This window comes from Haematobia irritans, chromosome 5, assembly GCF_050003625.1.
Source record: "Haematobia irritans isolate KBUSLIRL chromosome 5, ASM5000362v1, whole genome shotgun sequence".
Lineage (NCBI taxonomy): Eukaryota > Metazoa > Arthropoda > Insecta > Diptera > Muscidae > Haematobia > Haematobia irritans.
Window position 1 is genome coordinate 41037134 of NC_134401.1, and position 21552 is coordinate 41058685.

Consider the following 21552-nt stretch of genomic DNA (forward strand, 5'->3'; position numbering starts at 1 on the left):
CTGAATAATGAAAGGCAACTTGAAATAATGGACTAACCTAAGCGAGCCTTAAATATCGGGATATCCTTCTTGAGGCTGGTTGAGGAACAAATTTCATACGATCCGATTAAAATGTGGTGTACGATGTTATTATATGCCCTTATACAAAAGACTTTTCAGTCGGTTTCTTGCACCGCCTGAATGTATGCAAGGACATTTTTCTATAATAGGTAAATCGGTTTACTTACTTCCACTGTCAATTCCAAGAATTGATTTTCGATGCAATGCTAATAAAATAATTGCTAATTTAAATATAATTTAATAAAATCCGCTTTAAACATTTCGTAGAAAAAAGCGTACGAGTATAAAACCATAAATGGGTTCATATTATTTTTTTTATAAAAAAAAAAAAAAAAAAAAAAAAAAAAAAAAAAACAATTCCACTATTCAGTACCACAATGGTGAACTTTTAGTGTGATATTTTTTATTTTCAATGACATTTCTTTTGCCACTTTTTAAAAATAATTAACGATAACACTGCCAAAGTGGCCTAAAGATTCATATAAGAGTGACTGTAATAAACAAATAGGCCCAAGAATATAGAATAAAATAAATTTTAGTAGGTTTGATAACGTTAGTAGTTTCATAGTAGGGGGAATTTCAAATTCGTCATTGCTGAACTTTTCTCCGTATACACTTGTTTAAGTTCTATGCTCTTAAGATGATCTCTGATTTAAACAAATTATCTACCGCACTGTCCACAAGCAGGAATGCTTACATGGCCGGCTAAAAATTTTGACAACAAATATTAAAAAAAAAACTTTTTTCTTTCTATATTTATATGTATGCATATGCATACAACAAATATATTTTTATAAGATCGAAAAAAGAAAAAACACGAAATTTCCACCAACAACAACATCATCATTATCGATATTTTTTTGGTTGGTATTATTTTGTTGTTGTCGCTCTTAGCGGTAAAACTTTTACTTGGCCAATAACGAAGAGCATCATCATCTTCAGCAAGCGTACAACGAAACGATTCCATTCAGTTGAACGACGCGATTCAAAACGTGAAAATCGCTTTTTTCCCTCGATACACATTTAGTAAATAATTTTATTATAATAAAAAAAACAATACGAAAATAATAAAATTTCACATACATAGAATAAACCGAAATAATTGAAAAAGTGAAATTTATTTCACAAAAATTCTAAAAACAAACGAGTGAAAGGTGAATAAAAATTAATATTATTGATACAAAAAAATTAAATTTCGAAATTGAATTTTGAAAAACAAAAAAATATATTAAAGATCAATTAAAAAGTGAATATTAACAATTTTAAATATTTTAAAATTATAGAAAAATATTGTAAAATTATGGAAAATATTTAATCCTCTATTGGATGAACTACCCATGTGGTTAGAAACTAAAATTAATGCAGTGAAAATATTTTTATAAAAAGAAATAAAATAAATTAAATTAAAAATTCCAAATTTCAAAATATTCAAAAACTTATTTCAGTATCTTCTTAAAGATTCAAAAATTACAACGAAGGCTATTACAAAGGTCCCGTTGAGCTATTCTATGGTACCGGACCTATTTAATAAAAAGACTATAATAAATAATATGAATATAATAATAATAATGAATATAATAAAAATACAAATATTTTTTTTTATTTTTTCCGAATATTTATGATTTTCTTTTTCTCGCGGTAAAAATAAGAGATTACAAAGAAACTTAATTTTTTATCCGTTAATTATTTTTTTTTGTTTGTTAATTTCTAGTAAGATTTGATTATTTTTATTATCATATTTTTAAATGAAGCAAATTCAATGAAATAATTAAAATTAAAAAAAAAAACAATTACACTACGCGGCTGGTAAAAAAGAGAAGTTGCACTATTCTAAGATGCTGGACTAATTTAATAAAAAGCGACAAGTGAACATAACAAAATAAAAATATATTTTTTAAATTATCTGGAATACTTCATTCGGTGAAACTAAGAAATTACAAAGAAAATACAGTGAAACCTCTGAAAGGTGGCAACCCACGGTTGGCTAAATTTTGTCCACCTTTGAGAGTTGTCTAGGTATGAGAGGTTGATTTTAATGTGTTAATATACTAAACGGTCCCAGACAACAGTCCATGTTTGGGAGGTGTCCAAGTTTCGGAGTGTCCAACTTTGAGAGGTTTCACTGTACATATATATTTTTTTTTATTTTTTAACTTTTTTTGTAACTTTTATCTTTTTTTTATTTTATTTTTGTTTAATTTTTTTGCCATGCGTGATTGAATAAAAAAAATAATCTGTCGTGGCTAAAAACACATAAAAAATCCTAAAATAAATATTTGTGATATTTTCTTCGTGAAAATTCCATATTTAAAAAAAATATAATAACTACTTCTTTTAAATAAAATCCAAATATTAAAAAAAATTGTGCAAAATATTTTAACTCGTAACAATAATCGATTAACAACCTATATTGCAGACATCACATACAAAACAAGGAAGAAGTCGAAGAATTGTAAAAATGCAGGGATTTGACAATACAATTGTAAGTATATTTATAAAATAACTTTTTTTATATACACAGAAAAAAGTCTATTGTTAAACTAGTCATTCAACGGTCGAACTGAAGGCACGGGTTTTTAATAGCGGATTATTTCATCGTAATAAGTACCTATTACGAATTTCGAGTTTGGTGGTAAATTAAGCCACCATGCTGCGAAATTCAAATTTATCCATTGAGTTGCTGACTTCAGGGCCCAGTGGACGGGTATAGACTGAAGTTACAAAAATTTGGGCAATGACCAAGAGTTAGGCCCTATTAGTCGACCTGTAGACGGGTAGACAGTTGGCGATACTTTGACAAGTCGAACCTTTTCTAAGGTAACGACATGGGAGCCACCGTGGTGCAATGGTTAGCATGCCCGCCTTGCATACACAAGGTCGTGGGTTCGATTCTTGCTACGACCGAACACCAAAAAGTTTTTCAGCGGTGGATTATCCCACCTCAGTAATGCTGGTGACATTTCTGAGGGTTTCAAATCTTCTCTAAGTGGTTTCACCACAATGTGGAACGCCGTTCGGACTCGGCTATAAAAAGGAGGTCCCTTGTCATTGAGCTTAATATGGAATCGGGCAGCACTCAGTGATAAGAGAGAAGTTCACCAATGTGGTATCACAATGGACTGAATAGTCTAAGTGAGCCTGATACATAGGGCGGCCACATAACCTAACCTAACCTAAGGTAACGACATCAAAAGGAGGTAATCCCTCACGAAAGAGATTCAAGGAACGCAGAAATGCTTTGTTTATCGTAAATAAATAAGGATCAGCGATTCCTTAAACTGGGATCCAGAAATTCTTGAAGCTGGTAAAAGGGAACGATCACCAGCTGAGCTGCCATCCTCCAAAAGGGATCAAAGATCGTTTGCCTCAGTTGCTAAAGACAGCCTTGGCTATGGCTATTATTAATACAGGAGCATTGGACGGTATGGTTCCACAGCAAACAAGCAACCAGGCCGAATCTTATCTACCCTCCACCATGGATTGCATATAAACTTGTATTAAAGACTGTCATCCACAATCGAATTACGTTGCAGTAAGACTTGCCGATGGCAAGGTATCTTTAAACTTCTTAACACCGTCTTCTAAATTGTAAGTTAGTCCATACGGGGTATATATTAAACCAAAAAGGCCGATTAAATACGTATATAATTCAGTTTGACAAAATTTTCTATAGAAAGAAAATGTTGACAAAGTTTTCTATACAAAGAAAATGTTGACAAAATTTTCTATAGCAATAAAATTTTGACAAAATTTTCTATTGAAATGAAATCTTGGCAAAATTTTCTATAGAAATAAAATTTTGACAAAATTTTCTATTGAAATGAAATCTTGGCAAAATTTTCTATAGTAATACAAATACAATTTTGAAAAAAATGTCCATAAAATCTTCACAAAATTGTCTATAGTAATAAAATTTTGACAAAATTTTATATAGTAATAAAATTTTGGTAGATTATTTTTGAGGATCGGCTATATATAACTATAGACCGATATGGAGCAATTTTGGCATGGTTGTTTGCGGCCATATACTAGCGCAATGTACCACATTTCACCACGTACCAAATTTCAACCGGATCAGATGAATTTTGCTCCTCCAAGAGCTCTGGAGGTCAAATCTGGAATCGGTTTATATGGGGGCTATATATAATTAACGACCGATCTTTGCGTGGTTGTTAGAGACCACATACTAACACCATAAACCAAATTTTAACCGGATCGGATGAAATTTGCTTCTCTTAGAGGCTCCGCACTCCAAATCGAGGGATCGGTTTATATGGGGGCTATATATAACATATGGACCGATGTGGACCAATTTTTGCGTAGTTGTTAGAGACCATATACTAACATCATGTACCAAATTTCAGCCAGATCGGATGAAATTTGCTTCTCTAAGAGGGTCCGCAAGCCAAATCTGGGGATCGGTTTATATGGGGGCTATATATAATTATGGACCGATGTGGACCAATTTTTGCATGGTTGTTAGAGATCATATACTAACACCATGTACCAAATTTCAGCCAGGTCGGATGAAATTTCCTTCTATTAGAGGCTCCGCAAGCCAACTCTGGGGATCGTTTTATATGGGGGGCTATATAATATGGAACCGATATGGACCAATTTTTGCGTTGTTGTTGGAGACCATATACTAACACCATGTAACAAATTTCAACCAGATCGGATGAATTTTGCTCCTCCAAGAAGCCCCGCAAGCCAAATCTGAGCGTCGGTTTATATGGGGGCTATACGTAAAAGTGATCCGATATGGCCCATTTGCAATACCATCCGACCTACATCAATAACAACTACTTGCGCCAAGTTTCAAGTCGATAGCTTGTTTCGTTCGGAAGTTAGCGTGATTTCAACAGACGGACGGACGGACGTTCATGCTTAGATCGACTCAGAATTTCACCACGACCCAGAATATACTTTATGGGGTCTTAGAGCAATATTTCGATGTGTTACAAACGGAATGACAAAGTTAATATACCACCCATCATATGGTGGGGGGTATAAAAATGGGGGGAAATTGAGAACGCAATATCTGGTGTCTATTCAGAGGTGCGAAAAAAGTTTCCCGGACCAAGTCCTGGATGATAAGTTATTATGATTTAAGTTAATCGCATTTGCGGACCAGAGGTCTATGGATTGCTGTAAAGCTGCTTTGATGCTAATTGGTGAAGTTTGGGAAGGAGCTGCTTTGGAGTTAGTCGACAAAAAAGACAAACCGGCTAAACCTAGAGCACATGCATGCATTCCCGCAAACCCTCCTGATCCTGAGTCAATATTAAACAGACTAAAGGAATGTAACCCAGATCTTCCAACCGGCGATTGGAAGGTTGGTCGTTTGGATGAGGTGGATGGACCAAGACGACATGCGGTGTTGATATTGAACATTGAGTCGCTGCCACATCTAGCCCAGACCCAAGAACGTATAAGTTATGGCTTTCATGATATCCATATGAAAGTATACAAAAGCCAAAGGATACCGAAACGGACAAGCCTGCGTTAGAGTCAGAAGTGAAAAATTCTCCTTGCGAATCCGAAAAAGACACAAAAACTGCAGACATATATATGAGAGCTATATCTAAATCTGAACCGATTTCGATAAAAATTTATACATATGAGGAATGGTGAACTACATTACTTTGTGCCAATCGGTTAGAAAAGAAGCGCAGTGTGACCCCATTTGTCGAAATCGGGCGATACATACATATATATGGGAGCTATATCTAAATTTGATCCGATTTTTATACCCACCACCAAAGAATGGTGACGGGGCTATAATAAGTTTCTCATTCCGTTTGAAACAAATCGAAATATCGATTTCCGACTATATATAACCATGTCCGTCTGTCTGTCTGTCTGTCTGGCTGTCTGTCTGCTGTAATCACGCTACAGTCTTCAATAATGAAGCAATCGTGCTGGAATTTTGCACAAACTCGTCTTTTGTCTGCAGGCAGGTCAAGTTCGAAGATGGGCTATATCGGTCCAGGTTTTGATATAGTCCCCATATAAACCGACCTCCCGATTTGGGGTCTTGGGCTTATAGAAATCGTAGTTTTTATCCAATTTGCCTGAAATTTGAAATCTAGAAGTATTTTATGACCATAAAGAGGTGTGCCAAAAATGGTGAGTATCGGTCCATGTTTCGATATAGCCCCCATATAGACCGATCTCCTGATTTTACTTCTTGGGCTTATAGAAACCGCAGTTTTTATTCAATTTATCTGAAATTGGAAATCTAGAGGTACTGTAGGACCACAAATACGTGTGCCAAAAATTGTGAGTATCGGTCCATATTTTGGTATAGCCCCCATATAGACCCATCTCCCGATTTTACTTCTTGGGCTTATAGAAACCGCAGTTTTTATTCAATTTACCAGAAATTGGAAATCTAGAGGTATTGTAGGACCACAAATATGTGTGCCAAAAATTGTTAGTATCGGTCCATGTTTTGGTATGGTCCCCATATAAAAAGACGTCCCGATTTGAAGAATCCGAAGTTTTTATCCTATTTGCCTGAAATTGGAAATCTAGAGGTATTTTCGGGTCATAAAGAGGTGTGCCGAAAACGGTGAGTAGCGGTCCATATTTTAGTATAGCCCCCATAAGAACGATCTCCCGATTTAACTCCTTGGGTTTCTAGAAACCGTAGTTTTTATCTGATTTGCCTGAAATTGTAAATATTCTGGTATTTAGGGCTCACAAAAACGTGTATCGGATTAAGTTTTTATCGGTCCATTTGGTAATGCCTCCATATAGACCGACTTCACTTCTTGAGGGTGTAGAAGGCGCACTGATCATGAAAATTGCTTGAAACTCAATGTAAAATTTCCAGATTTTACTTCTACAGATTTAAGATTTCAAATCAAGACGTTATTTTATAATTTTCTTGCACACTTACAAGACATGTTAACGATTCCTCTAAAACTCGAACAAAAATGGTTCTTATAAATCCAGAATCTGATATAGTCCTCATAGGTGAAATCCTTAAATTTATCTTCGGGAAGTGTCCTCAAGTCCTCAATCCCTCCTGACATTTCAAAGGAAACCCTAATATTTGGTTCATGGTGGTGGGTATTTAAGATTAGGCCCGGCCGAACTTACTGCTGTATATACTTGTTTTAACAAAATTTAGACTTTAATTGGAAAAACAATTTTTTCTGTGTAGGCACAGTTTTTTGGCAGATCAATGTTACTTACCCTGACCTCAATATGGTTTAGGGTATAAAAATTCCATTTACCAAATTTTGAAAAGGCCGACTTTTTCAAAATTTCATCAAGTCTACTTTTGATTAATTGAATTTTGCAAAAGCCGATTATGACATTTCTAATAACTTAAAAGGAAAAAAGATTTTTTCGTTAAACTTCGATTAATCGATTTTGGTAATCATAAAAGGTCAATTAATCGGTTTCATTTTTCTCAATTCTCAAAAATATCAAAAGTCGGTTATTCTTATTTTAAAAGACTACCAAAATTCGGCTTCAATTTAGCATAAAATTGGAAGACAATCAAGTAATTCATACTCCTAAAAAATTATTTTTAAACCCATAATTATTCTATAAAGATCATATACCGATCTCTTAATTTTAACCTGCTAATGACCAAGCACTTTTGAATGGTCTTAATCTAAATGTTTAGAATTATAAAAGAGATCTTACAGCATGTACTGGTTTTAGAAGATATTAAATTTTTTGTTTTTTGTTAAAAATTTAAAAATATTAAAATATTAAAAATTTTATGCAGAAAAGCCTAATGAATTAAATTCTCAGAGGAAGGCTCAAAAACTTTGGCCTGATCTAATTAACTTATAGAAACGACTCACATTCACGGTGGAAGTGGAATTTTGGTCCGACCGAATTTACTTATTGAAATTTATAACCCAAAATTAAATCATATTTTCAAAATAAATTTAAAAATTTTGGGTTATAAAATATGGAATAATCTCGAACAAAGAACAAATAATATTCCTAAAAAACAAAATACTGAAAATCTTCTTATATCCGAAGTTAAAAGTCAAGGACATTTTTGATGTCAATCTTGACGTCATTGCGAATAATTTTTGGCAAAATCTAGATAATAATTTTTCTTCAAAATTGTCTACTGCCCATTGAGCGACACTCGTATATAATTTATCTTGAAATATAATTTGCGTGTTTGTTAATGAAATAAAAACAAAATGTTTTGTTTATTTGCGAAAAAAAACATCAAAATACTTATTTTTAGATATAAAATGTTTGTATAGATGAATGAATGACAAATAAATATACAAAAAAAAACGGCGAAAAAATAATAAACAATTAGAAATATAGATAATTTTTTGTTTTTTATTTTTAATTATTTATTTTTTTTAACGAATCCACAGACTTAGAGGCATGCCATTATAGATTTCAAAAATAAAATTTTGTTGAGATGAAAATAATAAAGTTTTTAATTTATATGACTGTAAGAAAAATTCTTTACTAATCCACTGATCTATAGTCATCAGTTTGTTTGGACTGGATGTTAAATTTTTTTTAATTCCTAAAAACCTAAAATTGTCCAATATTATGCACATTTCTTATTATATATTTAAAATTTTAAATCATGACATTGACCCTACCCCGAATATAGCTCCCGACAAACAGATTTCATTTGAAGTGCAAATCACTTGAACAATAAATAGAACCCTGCCATAGAAAATCAACAACCAACCAAAGCTACATGGCAAGGTTACAATGGAAGACATTAAGATAGGAAACCCCAATTACTCAAATAAATACGAGAGCATCGCCACTACGTCAAGAGCGAGATTTGAGGGTGTAGGAGTTGTGGCAGATTTTCAATTTGCTTACAATTAAATTCGATTTGCTACTCTTCACTGCAGCACTCTTCAATTGCTCGATGATTGTGTTGATTTATGTGGGGAATACGAAATTGAATGATGCCAGACTTTGAATACTATTCCGCTATAAATTCTAACAAATGGTGTTTGTAGTCAACCACTAGAAATATCTATCTCCCCCCCCCCCCCCCCCCCCTTTACACCTGCACGATTTTCAACATTGTGTGATCGGGGGGGAAGACAGATAAAAATATTTTATTGGCCAAATTGTGTGTGGTGTTTATATTTAGATTAACTAGAAGTAAATCACATTCTCATCAGAGCTAATACCCCTCTCCACCACACACTCTGAAAATAAAATCAAATATCAATCTCACTATGACTTGCTCTCTATTTCTCACTCTCTCTTGAAAATCCAATAAATCAATGATTAGGATTCTTTATGAGATTTCATTTGACCAGTGAATGTTTTGAATATTTACAAGAGTGGGGGAGAGGAAGGAGGCATTCACAATGAAATATGAGTGATTTACTTTGGTGTCGATGTTGTTGTTGTTGTTGCAGACAACTAACATCAATAATCGTAATTACATCTAAACGCATTGTTGGTATATCCATAGTTCATCATGTAGTTAAGTTTACTGCTTATAATTGAGTGTGGGTGTGCGTGATAGAGAGAGAGAGACAGAGTGTTCATATTGCGTACACTGACCGATTTAGTTAGAGGCCAAAAACAACAAATTTTATTTGTAATTAGTTTGGCACTATCTATCTTTCACTCAGTCGGTAAAATAGCCATCGTTAATGGTTTTGCCAATACTAACCGCCTGTGGTCATGATTTCGAAAATTATAGTGGCGTTTGCTGTGTGTGTCAGTGGACGTGTGTTTGTGCTTCTTTTTTGGGGATACGTGATCTTTTCATAATTTTGCAGATTTACGCGTAGTATGCATTTCCAAAAAATTATAAATATAGACATTTTCTTGTGACAACAAACATATGGAATATATGCAATGACAAACATATGGAAATTATGCAATTTTTAAATTTTATTAAACTAATTTATTTAAAGCAGCTGTCATCCATTATTTTTGGCATTTTCCCCATTATAAATTAAGGTGACTTTATGGCAAGAGGAAAATATTCAATAACTTGCCCAAAGACAATCTAGAAGAAGCCGCAGCCTGGTTCTCTGAGAGAGAGAAAACATATGTCAAAGTGTAGAGGGCTATGAGAACAAATTGTTTTATGTGTAATTTTTTCAAGACAGCTCAATATTCTCAAAAAAACCCTATAAATATTCGATTTATTATACATATGTATGCCCTCTATTTTAATTTTGTATCATCGTTTTGTTATTGGTTTGTGGTAAAAAACAGATCCGAAATCAGAAATTTATCAAAATCACAAATGTTATCGATATTTCCCGAGGCAAACTGCAGTACATTTGAGAGACACATAGACGCAAAATTCGTAATATTAAGATGACAGAGACCTCTGGTGCTTCAGTTTTCTTACAACAAAACTGAGTCTTCTTCTAGATTGTCTTTGCTTGCCCTTTTCACAGCGCTGCCAGATTTTTTTTTCAAAAAACTGCTGGATTTTCCCCAAAACCAGCAGAAAATAAGTATATACGGCGGTAAGTTCGGCCAGGCCGAATCTTATGTACCCTCCACCATGGATTGCGTAGAAACTTCTACGAAAGACTCTCAGCCACAATCGAATTAATAGGGTTGTGGTATCTTAAAACTTCTTAACATCGTTTTCTAAATGGTGAGTTGGTCCATACGTGGTATATATTAGACAAAAAAGTAACCTTAACCTAACCTAACCTATGTATAGGTAAGTCTACAAATAATTACGAATCGACATATGACTTCTGCACGGTACGTAGAGAACCAGAATTGAAATATGGGCGTCGCTTATATAGGGGCTATATAAGCGACGCTATATATATGGACCAATTTTTGTGTGATTGGGGATCGATTTATCTGGGGGCTATACAGAACTATAGACCGATATGGACCTAGTTAGGTATGGTTGTTAACGGCCATATACTAGCACAATGTACCAAATTTCAACTGACTCGGATGAATTTTTTTCCTCCAAGAGGCTCCAAAACCAAATCTCGGGATCGGTTTATAAGGGGGCTATATATGATTATGGACTGATATGGACCACTTTTGGCATGGTTGTTAAATATCATATACTACCACCACGTACCAAATTTCAACCAGATCGGATGAATTTTGCTGTTCCAAAAGGCACCAGAGGTCAAGTCTGGGGATCGGTTTATATGGTGGCTATATATAATTATGGACTGACATGAACCAATTCCTGCATGGTTGTTGGATACAATATACTAACATCACGTACCAAATTTCAACCGCATCGGATGAATTTTGCTCTTCCAAGGGGCTCCGGAGGTCACATCTGGGGATCGCTTTATATGGGGGCTATATATAATTATGAACCGATGTGAAGCAATTTTTGCATGGTTGTTAGAGACTAACACCATGCACCTAATTTCAGCCGGATCGGATGACATGTGCTTCTCTTAGAGGCTCCGCGAGCCAAATCGGGGGATCGGTTTATATGGGGGCTATATATAATTATGGACCGATATGGACCAATTTTTGCATGGTTGTTAGAGACCGTATAGTAATACCATGTACCAAATTTCAGCAGGATCGGATGAATATTTCTTCTCTTAGAGGATCCACACGCCAAATCTGGGGATCGGTTTATATGGGGGCTATATATAATTATGGACCGATATGGACCAGTTTTTGTGTGGTTGTTAGAGACCGTATACTTATACCATATACCAAATTTCAACCGAATCGGATGAATTTTGCTCCTCCAAGAGGCTCCGCGAGCCAAATCTGAGCGTCGGTTTATATGGGGCCTATATATAACAAGTAAGGAAAGTCTAAAGTCGGGCGGTGCCGACTATATTATACCCTGCACCACTTTGTAGATCTAAATTTTCGATACTATATCACATCCGTCAAACGTGTTGGGGGCTATATATAAAGGTTTCTCCCAAAAAACATACATTTAAATATCACTCGATCTGGAAGAATTTGATAGACTTCTACAAAATCTATAGACTCAAAATTTAAGTCGGCTAATGCACTAGGGTGGAACACAATGTTAGTAAAAAAATATGGGAAACGTTTATGTCTGAAGCAATTTTAAGGAAACTTCGAAAAAGTTTATTTATGATTTATCGCTCGATATATATGTATTAGAAGTTTAGGAAAATTAGAGTCATTTTTACAACTCTTCGACAAAGCAGTGGCTATTTTACAAGGAAAATTTCGGTATTTTGACCATTTTTGTCGAAATCAGAAAAACATATATATGGGAGCTATATCTAAATCTGAACCGATTTCAACCAAAATTGACACGCATAGTAACATTGCTAATTCTACTCCCTGTGCAAAATTTTAACTAAATCGGAGATAAAAATTGGCATCTGTGGTCATATGAGTGTAAATCGGGCGAAAGCTATATATGGGAGATATATCTAAATCTGAACCGATTTCAACCAAATTTTGCACGTATAGCTACAATACTAATTCTACTCCCTGTGCAAATTTTCAACTAAATCGGAGCAAAAAATTAGCCTCTGTGGTCATATGAGTGTAAATCGGGCGAAAGCTATATATGGGAGATATATCTAAATCTGAACCGATTTCAACCAAATTTGACACGCATAGCTACAATGCTAATTCTACTACCTGTGCAAAAGTTCAACCAAATTGGGGTAAAACTCTGGCTTCTGGGACCGTATTAGTCCATATCGGGCGAAAGATATATATGGGAGCTATATCTAAATCTGAACCGATTGCAATAAAATTTGGCACACTTGACTATAGTACTAATTGTTCTTCTTGTGCAAAATTTTAAGTAAATTAGGATAAAACTCTGGCTTCTGGGGCCATATAAGTCCATATCGGGCGAAATATATAAATCTGAACCGATTTCTTCCAAAATCAATAGGGATCTATTTTGAGCCAAAACACATACTTGTGCCAAATTTGAAGTCGATTGGACTAAAACTGCGACCTAGACTTTGATTACAAAAATGTGTTCACGGACAGACGGACATCGCTATATCGACTCAAGAGCCCACGCTGAGCATTTTTGCCAAAGACACCATGTGTCTATCTCGTCTCCTTCTGGGTGTTGCAAACATATGCACTAACTTATAATACCCTGTTCCACAGTGTGGAGCAGGGTTTAATTATGGACCGATGTGAATCAATTTTTGAATGGTGGTTAGAGACCATATACTAACACTATGTACCAAATTTCAGCCGGATCGGATGACATGTGCTTCTCTTAGAGGCTCCGCAAGCCAAATCGGGGGATCGGTTTATATGGGGGCTATATATAATTATGGACCGATGTGGACCAATTTTTGCGTGGTTGTTAGGTTAGGTTAGGTGGCAGTCCGATGTATCAGGCTCACTTAGACTATTCAGTCCATTGTGTTACCAGATTGGTGAACTTCTCTCTTATCACTGAGTGCTGCCCGATTCCATGTTAAGCTCAATGACAAGGGACCTCCTTTTTATAGCCGAGTCCGAACGGTCACCAGCATTACTGAGGTGAGATAATCCACCGCTGAAAAACTCTTTGGTGTTCGGTCGAAGCAGGAATCGAACCCACGACCTTGTGTATGCAAGGCGGGCATGCTAACCGTTGCACCACGTGGTTGTTAGAGACCGTATACTTATACCATATACCAAATTTCAACCGGATGAGATGAATTTTGCTCCTCCAAGAAGCTCCGCAAGACAAATCTGGGGGCTTTACGTAAAAGTGGTCCGACATGGCCCATTTGCAATACTATCCGACCTACAGCAATAACAACTACTTGTGCGAAGTTTCAAGTTGATAATTTGTTTCGTTCGGAATTTAGCGTGAATTCAACAGACGGATGGACGGACGGACGGACATGCTTAGATCGACTCAGAATTTCAACACGACCCAGAACTTATTTACTTACTTTATGGGGTCTTAGAGCAACATTTCGATATGTTACAAACGGAATGACAAAGTTAATATACCCCCACCCTATGGTGGAGGGTATAAAAATACCACTCCATTGGCAGTCGATTTACTAATGCTTTAATTTTGCAACTGAGTAAAATTAATTGGCCTTATACCCCAAATTGTGTTCGATTATACCTCATTTTTGTTGCAATATAAAAGCACAATTTTCAATTTTTGTCACACCCTATAAAACTCGGCAATACTTTCCAATTTATATTGCTGCTAAGACTGCACATAAAAATATTATCATAATATTTTCCAAGGACATTTTGCCCATTATCGACATAAGCAAATTAAATGCTATGCAAATATTTTTCACAAATATTATTTCTTAATAAATATTTATTTATTTTTGTATAATTATGTATGTAATATGCGATAAACGTATGTTGTTTCCCTAATGTTGCTGGTTTTTCTGTATTTATTTTGTTTTCATTATTTTTTCTTCAATGTCTATTTTTAGCGACGAGCCTCGAGACGTGCCTCCTTGAGACGTGGCTCAATTTCAGCATTGCCCCAAAAACAAGCGGAAATACCATGGGACATTCTGGAACGTTTGGCTATGCCATTCCTTTTCTGTCATGCGGCAGCCATAGTGATTTCACATGCTTTGCATTTTCTAGGCATTTCCAGTGTCTCTACATTTGCTGTCTTCGTATGGTTTGCCTTGTCCACCGTGGGTGCTGTGTTATTCTACCATTTTGTTAAGGTAAGTGGGTGAATATATTTTTTGTCTTGTTTTGCTTTTGGAAATTTAAAGAATAAATAAATATTAAAAATTAAAAAACAAATGAATAATAGAAAATAATAATTAAGGAATGGTTAAAGTATAATGAGCCTGTTTGACATTCAGGCTGGTTCATAAAGTATTTATCAAATAAAAAAAAAAAAAACAATTTTTAGAAAAGCCTTTTTTTAAACAATATTACCTTTGAAAATATCTAAAAATTGGCACAAAAAGTAACACATGCATTTAAAAATGACTCACTAATTTAACTAAAAATTTTGGAACAAAAATGGAACAATTTTTTTATAACGAAAAACTACACATTAAAATAATTTTATAACGTTTTTCTATGAACTTATAATATATAAATATGACAAAGATATAAACCTGTAAACAACCTTACTCTAGACCACTAACAAATTTTTTTGCCTTCCAACAAAGGCCTTCTAATCACGGTTGCCACTCGTGCCAAAAACAATCAACCAAAATTTGAAGAAACTTTTACCAAAAATCTACCGAATTTAAAAAATCTTATTTTGAAGTTTTTGATCAAATTTTTGTGGTTAGTATGAAAAAAAATTCTCGAAATCTTTTATTATTTCATTTTAGAAATTTATTTATTATATATATGGTAAATGTCACGAATTTTAAATATTCTAAGGAGTTTAGTTTGCACCAACAAGGGAAAGTTACTACATCTACAAAAAACACGAAATTTACAATTTTTAATATATTGAATTTATAGAATATTTGCACAAAATTTTATTTCTATAGAAAATTTTCTCAAAACTTTGTTTCCACAGAAAATTCTCTTAAAATTTTAGGCCTATAGAATATTTTCTCAAAATTTTATTTCTATAGAAAATTTTCTCAAAATTTTATTTCTATAGAAAATTTTCTCAAAATTTTATTTTTATAGAATATTTTCTGAATACTTCATTTCTATAGAAAAATTTCTGAAAATTTTATTTCTATAGAAAATTGTGTTACAACTTTATATGTCAATATTTATTTCTATAGAAAATTTTCTTAAAACTTTAGGCCTATAGAAAATTTTCTCAAAATTTTATTTCTATGGGAAATTTTCTTAAAGCTTTATGTTTATAGAAAATTTCCTCAAAATTTTATTTCTATAGAAAATTTTCTCAAAATTTTATTTTTATAGAGTATTTTCTAAATACTTTATTTCTATAGAACATTTTTTCAAATTTTTATTTCTATAAAAAAAAAATTCTCAAAATTTTAATTCTATAGAAAATTTTGTTTATTTCTATGGAAAATTTTGTTAAATTTTTTTTAATAGAAAATTTTGTCAAAATTTTATTTTTAAGAAAAATTTTCTCAAAGTTTTATTTCTATAGAAAATTTTCTCAAAATTTTATTTCTATAGAAAATTTTCTTAAAACTTTAGGTCTATAGAAAATGTGCTCAAAATTTTATTTCTATAGAAAATTTTCTCAAATTTTTTTATAGAAATTTTTCTGAAAACTTTATTTCTACAGAAAATTTTCTCAAAATTTTATTTCTATAGAAAATTTTGTTAAAGTTTTATAGGTCAATATTTATTTCTATGGAAAAATTTCTTAAAACTTTAGGTCTAGAAAATTTTTTCAAAACTTTTTTTCTATAGAAAATTTTCTCAAAATTTTATTTCTATAGAAAATTTTCTTAAAACTTTAGGTCTATAGAAAATGTTCTCAATATTTTATTTCTATAGAAAATTTTCTCAAATTTTGTTATAGAAAATTTTCTGAAAACTTTATTCTACAGAAAATTTTCTCAAAATTTTATTTCTATAGAAAATTTTGTTAAAGTTTTATAGGTCAATATTTATTTCTATAGAAAATTTTCTTAAAACTTTAGGTCTATAGAAAATTTTCTCAAAATTGTGCTTTTATACAAAATTTTCTCAAAACTCTTTTTTATAGAAAATTTTCTAAATTTTTTTTATAGAAAATTTTCTCTAAATTTTATTTCTATAGAAATTTTTCTTAAAACTTTAGGTCTATAGAAAATTTTCTCAAAATTTTATTTCTATAGAAAATTTTGTTAAAATTTTATATGTAAATATTTATTTCTCTAGAAAATTTTGTCACAATTTTATTTTTAAGGAAATTTTTCTCAAAATTTTATTTCAATAGAAAATTTTCTCAAAATTTTATTTCTATACAACATTTCCCACAAATGATGCATACTTTAAGGCGAACTATTAAAGATATGAAAATGCAATAGCAGGACCAACTTTATATGGATAGAAATGAAACAAAATATCACATATTAAATTATTTGACTTAGTTATTTATTAAAAAAAATTAATTTAATATAAAAAAGTTGAATACTGAGACTTATAAATGAATAAACGGATAAGCATTCAAAGGCTATAACGATACCTTGATCTCAATGTGGACAATATTATAAACCTCTATAAATTCCTATAGACGGCTATAGACTATCAAAGAAATTAGTTTGGATTTCCAAGAGAGGATAATTTTTCACAGTTCACAAAAAAAAAACTATAATAATGTATTACTTGATTTTTCACAAAATTATGACCAAAAATGATGCATATTTTAAGGCGAACTATTAAACATATGGAATAGAATAGTAAGACTAATTTTTAATGGTTAGAAATGAAACAAAATATAAAATATATAATTATGTGGCTTAGTTATCAAGTAAAAAATAATTTAAAAAAAATCTAAAACACCTTGGTTTAGTGGATAGACGTACAAGGTTATACCGATACCTAGATCTCAATGTGGACAATATTATAAAACTGTATAAATTCCTACTTCGCTCTAGACCATCAAAGAAATTAGTTTAGTATTCCAAGAGAGGATAATTCTTCACAGCTCACTAAAAAAATTATTATTTAATTTTTATTCAATGTTGAACGAAAATGATGCATACTTTAAGGCGAACTATTAATTATACGAAATTCCCTTAGGGGAACAATTTTTAAGGTGTAGTAACAAAACAAAATACAAAATATTGTATAATGGGGCATAGTTATCTATTAAAAAAAAATAATTTAAAATAAAAATCTTAAACACCAGGGCTTAATGGGTAGACAGATATACAGATAGACGGACAGGATAGATGGGTGGTCGGATGGATAGACGGACAAGATAGATGGCCATGTCATCCAATGCCATAACAATGCACTAACCACAAAGTGGACAAAGAAAGTTATAAACCTGTAGATTGCCCTACCTCCACCTAGACCATCAAATAAATTATTTTAGTCTACCATCAGAGAGGATTTTTCATCGCTCACAAAAACAACCAACTTAACCATCCTGGCAATCATAAAACCATCTGTAGCTAATCATAGTCCTGTATTAGTTAATTACTATCACCTTTGATGCGGTAACTAAAGAATGGAAGGTAAAGATGACAAACTCTTTCCTTCTACCTTTTAAGACTATAATTAAAAGGAAAATATTTTTAATTAGAAAAGTTTTTTTTTCTACACTTCCCAGAAAGCTATGAACACCAACACAAAAGCAAACCAAGAAACATTCATCCTTTCGATGGTCTTTGTTTAAGATAATGGCCCCCCAACGAAGAAGAAGAAGAGATGGCCTTTCTTTTTGAAATAGTTCAATTACAAAAATAAAATCACTTTCTTTTTACATTTCTTTACGTTGCTTTGTTTCCTTTATTTATGATTTTGTTCTCTTTGGTAGAGAGTAGACAAAAAGAAAAATTCCCTAGAATTTGACACCCCATTAGTATCAGGTTTTTATGGTTAACCACAATATAATCTCTAACTAGAAGACAATGTCGTTATTTAAGGAAGAGACAATATAGAAGGGCCAACAAAACCCAAGAAATATTAACCAAAGAAGGACTATCATCGACGAAGTAAAAACAAGGACATTTTCGTAATATGATCTAGAGCTAAGTCATGGTGAAGTGCGTGTGCTGATGTGGAAAGAAAGCTGTCAATGGTCTAAAAGAATCAATATATTAGCCTAGGTGTTGAAGGTGTTTTTTTTGTTTTGTTTTAAATTTTAAAAATTTAAGATAAAAGTGAAAAATACTTTAGAGTGGGTTTTATAATATTATCAATGATTCATTCAACAAAAATTGTTTCTGATAATCTATAATCATGTGACTGGAAAATATTAAAACCTTCGCCTTAAAGTAGGCACCATTTTTTTAAATATTGATTAGGGCGTGGTTAAAAGCTTAATTAAAAAATAAATAAAACTGCTGCATACTTCTATTAAATATATCAAAAAAATTAACAAAATATTTTTTATTAAAAAATTCTAATTGAATTAGAAAAAAATGCAAATTAAAAAGATGATAATTGATTGTTGAAGTAGCTCCTTGCAATTGTATATATCTGAAGCATCGGACAATAAGCACACTCCAATGTGGGGGATCTGCAGTTTTTGGACATAGAGAGACTCCTTGTGCCGACCCCAAGGTGTAGTATCCACTGCAATGAGGCTCATGCATGTAGTTGTTGTAGCTACTGAAAAACATACAGGAAGCGAAAGAACGAATATAATCGTGAAAATTTAAGGCCATTGAGATATGAAAGTATAGTAGCAGGGCCAATTTTTAATGGATTGCAATGAAAACACACAGAACAAACAGAATATTGTATGTATTATGGCCAGATTCTCATCCTCCTATGAATATTTCACAGGAGGATAGACTACAAGTTAGTAAAAATTTTTTTATAAGATTAGCTGTTTTATCGGTAGAATAACTAATAACAAAACATTGAGAAACCGGTCCTTAGTCTATTTAAAAAATGTATTTAAAATAAAAATCTTCAAGAGCTATATTAAGTGGATTGACCAACGGACAAACTATCCGAAGGTATAATGATGTCTTATCAAGCTCTTGGTTAATTTCTTTAAACAAACAAGTGAGTAAAGTAGAAAGTCGGGCAGGGCCAAATCAGGCGATACATATATATGGGAGCTATATCCAAATCTGAACCGGTTTCGATTATATATATATATATGGGAGCTATATCTAAAACGGTGATGAAAAAGTTTACTATGAGCAAAATTTCATGACGATCGGTTTGTAAAAACGCGCAACGTGACTCCATTTGTCGAAATCGGGCGATACATATATATGGGAGCTATATCTAAATTTGATCCGATTTCTTTCAAATTTAATAGCCTTCATCCTTGTGCCCAAAAAACACCCTGTACCATATTTCATCCAAATCGGTTAATAATTGCGACCGGAATCCTGTGAACAACATGGTCAGACGGACGGACGGATACCAAGCGCCAGATCGACTCAGGAGGTGATTCTGAGTCGATCGGTATATATTTTATGGGGTCTAAAATCAATATTTCTGTTAGGCATATTTTTTGGCCGATCAAACTTATTATATCTTGACCACTATGTGGTTTAGGGTATAAAAAATCGACAAAATGTCCGTCCGATTTGAAGGCGGAAAGCTGTAGATTTCAAACGACAAAATATCACTAAGCAAGGTGAGATAATCATTAACAAAATTTTCTATAGAAAAACAATTTTGTCAAAATTTTCTATAGAAAAAAAATTTACAACATTTTCTTTAGAAAAAAATTTTGACAAAAGTTTCTATAGGAACAAATTTTCTGTAGAAAAAAAATTTTGACAAAATTTTCTATAGAAACACAAATTGACAAAATTGTCTACAGAAACAAAAATTGACAAAATTTTCTATAGAAAAAAAATTTTTTCTTTTTTTTTCTGTAGAAAATTTTTAAATTTTTTTCTTCTATAGAAAATTTTGTCAAAATTTTTTTCTATAGAAAATTTTGTCAAACTTTTTTCTAAAGAAACTTTTGTCAAAATTTTTCTCTTTGTCTTTTTCTATTCTATTCTGTAGAACAAATTTTCAAATTTTTTCTATAGAAAATTTTGTCAAAATTTTTTTCTAAAGGAAATTTTGTAAATTTTTTTTCTATAGAAAATTTTGTATTTTTTTTTACTATAGAATATTTTGCCAAAATTTGTTTTCTATAGAAAATTTTGTCAAAATGTTATTTTATAGAAAAATTTTTCGAATTTTTTTTTCTGTAGAAAATTTTGACAAATTTTTTTCTATAGAAAATTTTTTTATAGCAACTCTTGTCAAAACTTTTTCTATTTTTACTTATAGAAAATTTTTTTCCATAAAAAATTATGTAATTTTTTTTTCTGTAGAAAATCAAAGTTTTTTTCTATAGAAAATGTTGTCAAAATTGTTTTCTATAGAAAATGTTGTCAAATTTGTTTTCTATAGAAAATTTTGTCAACATTTTTTTCTGTAGAAAATTTTGTCAATTTTTTTCTTCTATAGAGAATTTTGTCAACATTTTTTTTCTATAGAAAATTTTGTGCAACGTTTTCTATAGAAACGTTTGTCAAAATTTTTTCTATTTGTCTTTTTTTATGTTTTCTGTAAACATTTTTGTTCATTTTTTCTACAGGACATTTTGTAATTTTTTTTATAGAAAATTTTGTAAATTTTTTTTCTATGGAAAATTTTGTCATCATTTTTTTTTTTTGCTACAGAATATTTTGGCAAAATTTGTTTTCTATAGAAAATTTTGTCAAAATTTTATTTTATCGAAAAATTTTTCTAATTTTTTTTTCTGTAGAAAATTTTGACAATTTTTTTCTATAGAAATTTTTTTATAGAAACTTTTGTCAAAACTTTTTCTGTTTTTCTATCCATATTTCTATTTTTACCTATAGAAAATTTAGTCAACATTTGTTTCCATAAAAAATTATGTGAATTTTTTCGGAAGAAAATTTTGACAAATTTTTTTTCTATAGAAAAAGTTGCCAAAATTTTATCAAATTTTTTAATAAAGTATTTTTTTTTTCAAAATGTTATTTCTATAGAAAATTTTGTCAATTTTCC

The 21552-nt window shown here is 31.8% G+C and overlaps 1 protein-coding gene across 1 annotated transcript in view; it reads left to right on the forward strand.

Moving 5' to 3' along the window:
• The first annotated feature begins 1021 nt into the window (after positions 1-1021).
• LOC142240445 (D-beta-hydroxybutyrate dehydrogenase, mitochondrial) overlaps positions 1022-21552 on the forward strand; it is a 44737-nt gene continuing 24206 nt past the window's right edge. Inside the window, exons 1-3 of the mRNA XM_075312148.1 lie at positions 1022-1214; positions 2477-2542; positions 14415-14660. Coding sequence (XP_075168263.1) covers positions 2519-2542; positions 14415-14660 — 270 coding nt within the window. The 5' untranslated portion in view covers positions 1022-1214; positions 2477-2518. The remainder of the gene's footprint in view (positions 1215-2476; positions 2543-14414; positions 14661-21552) is intronic.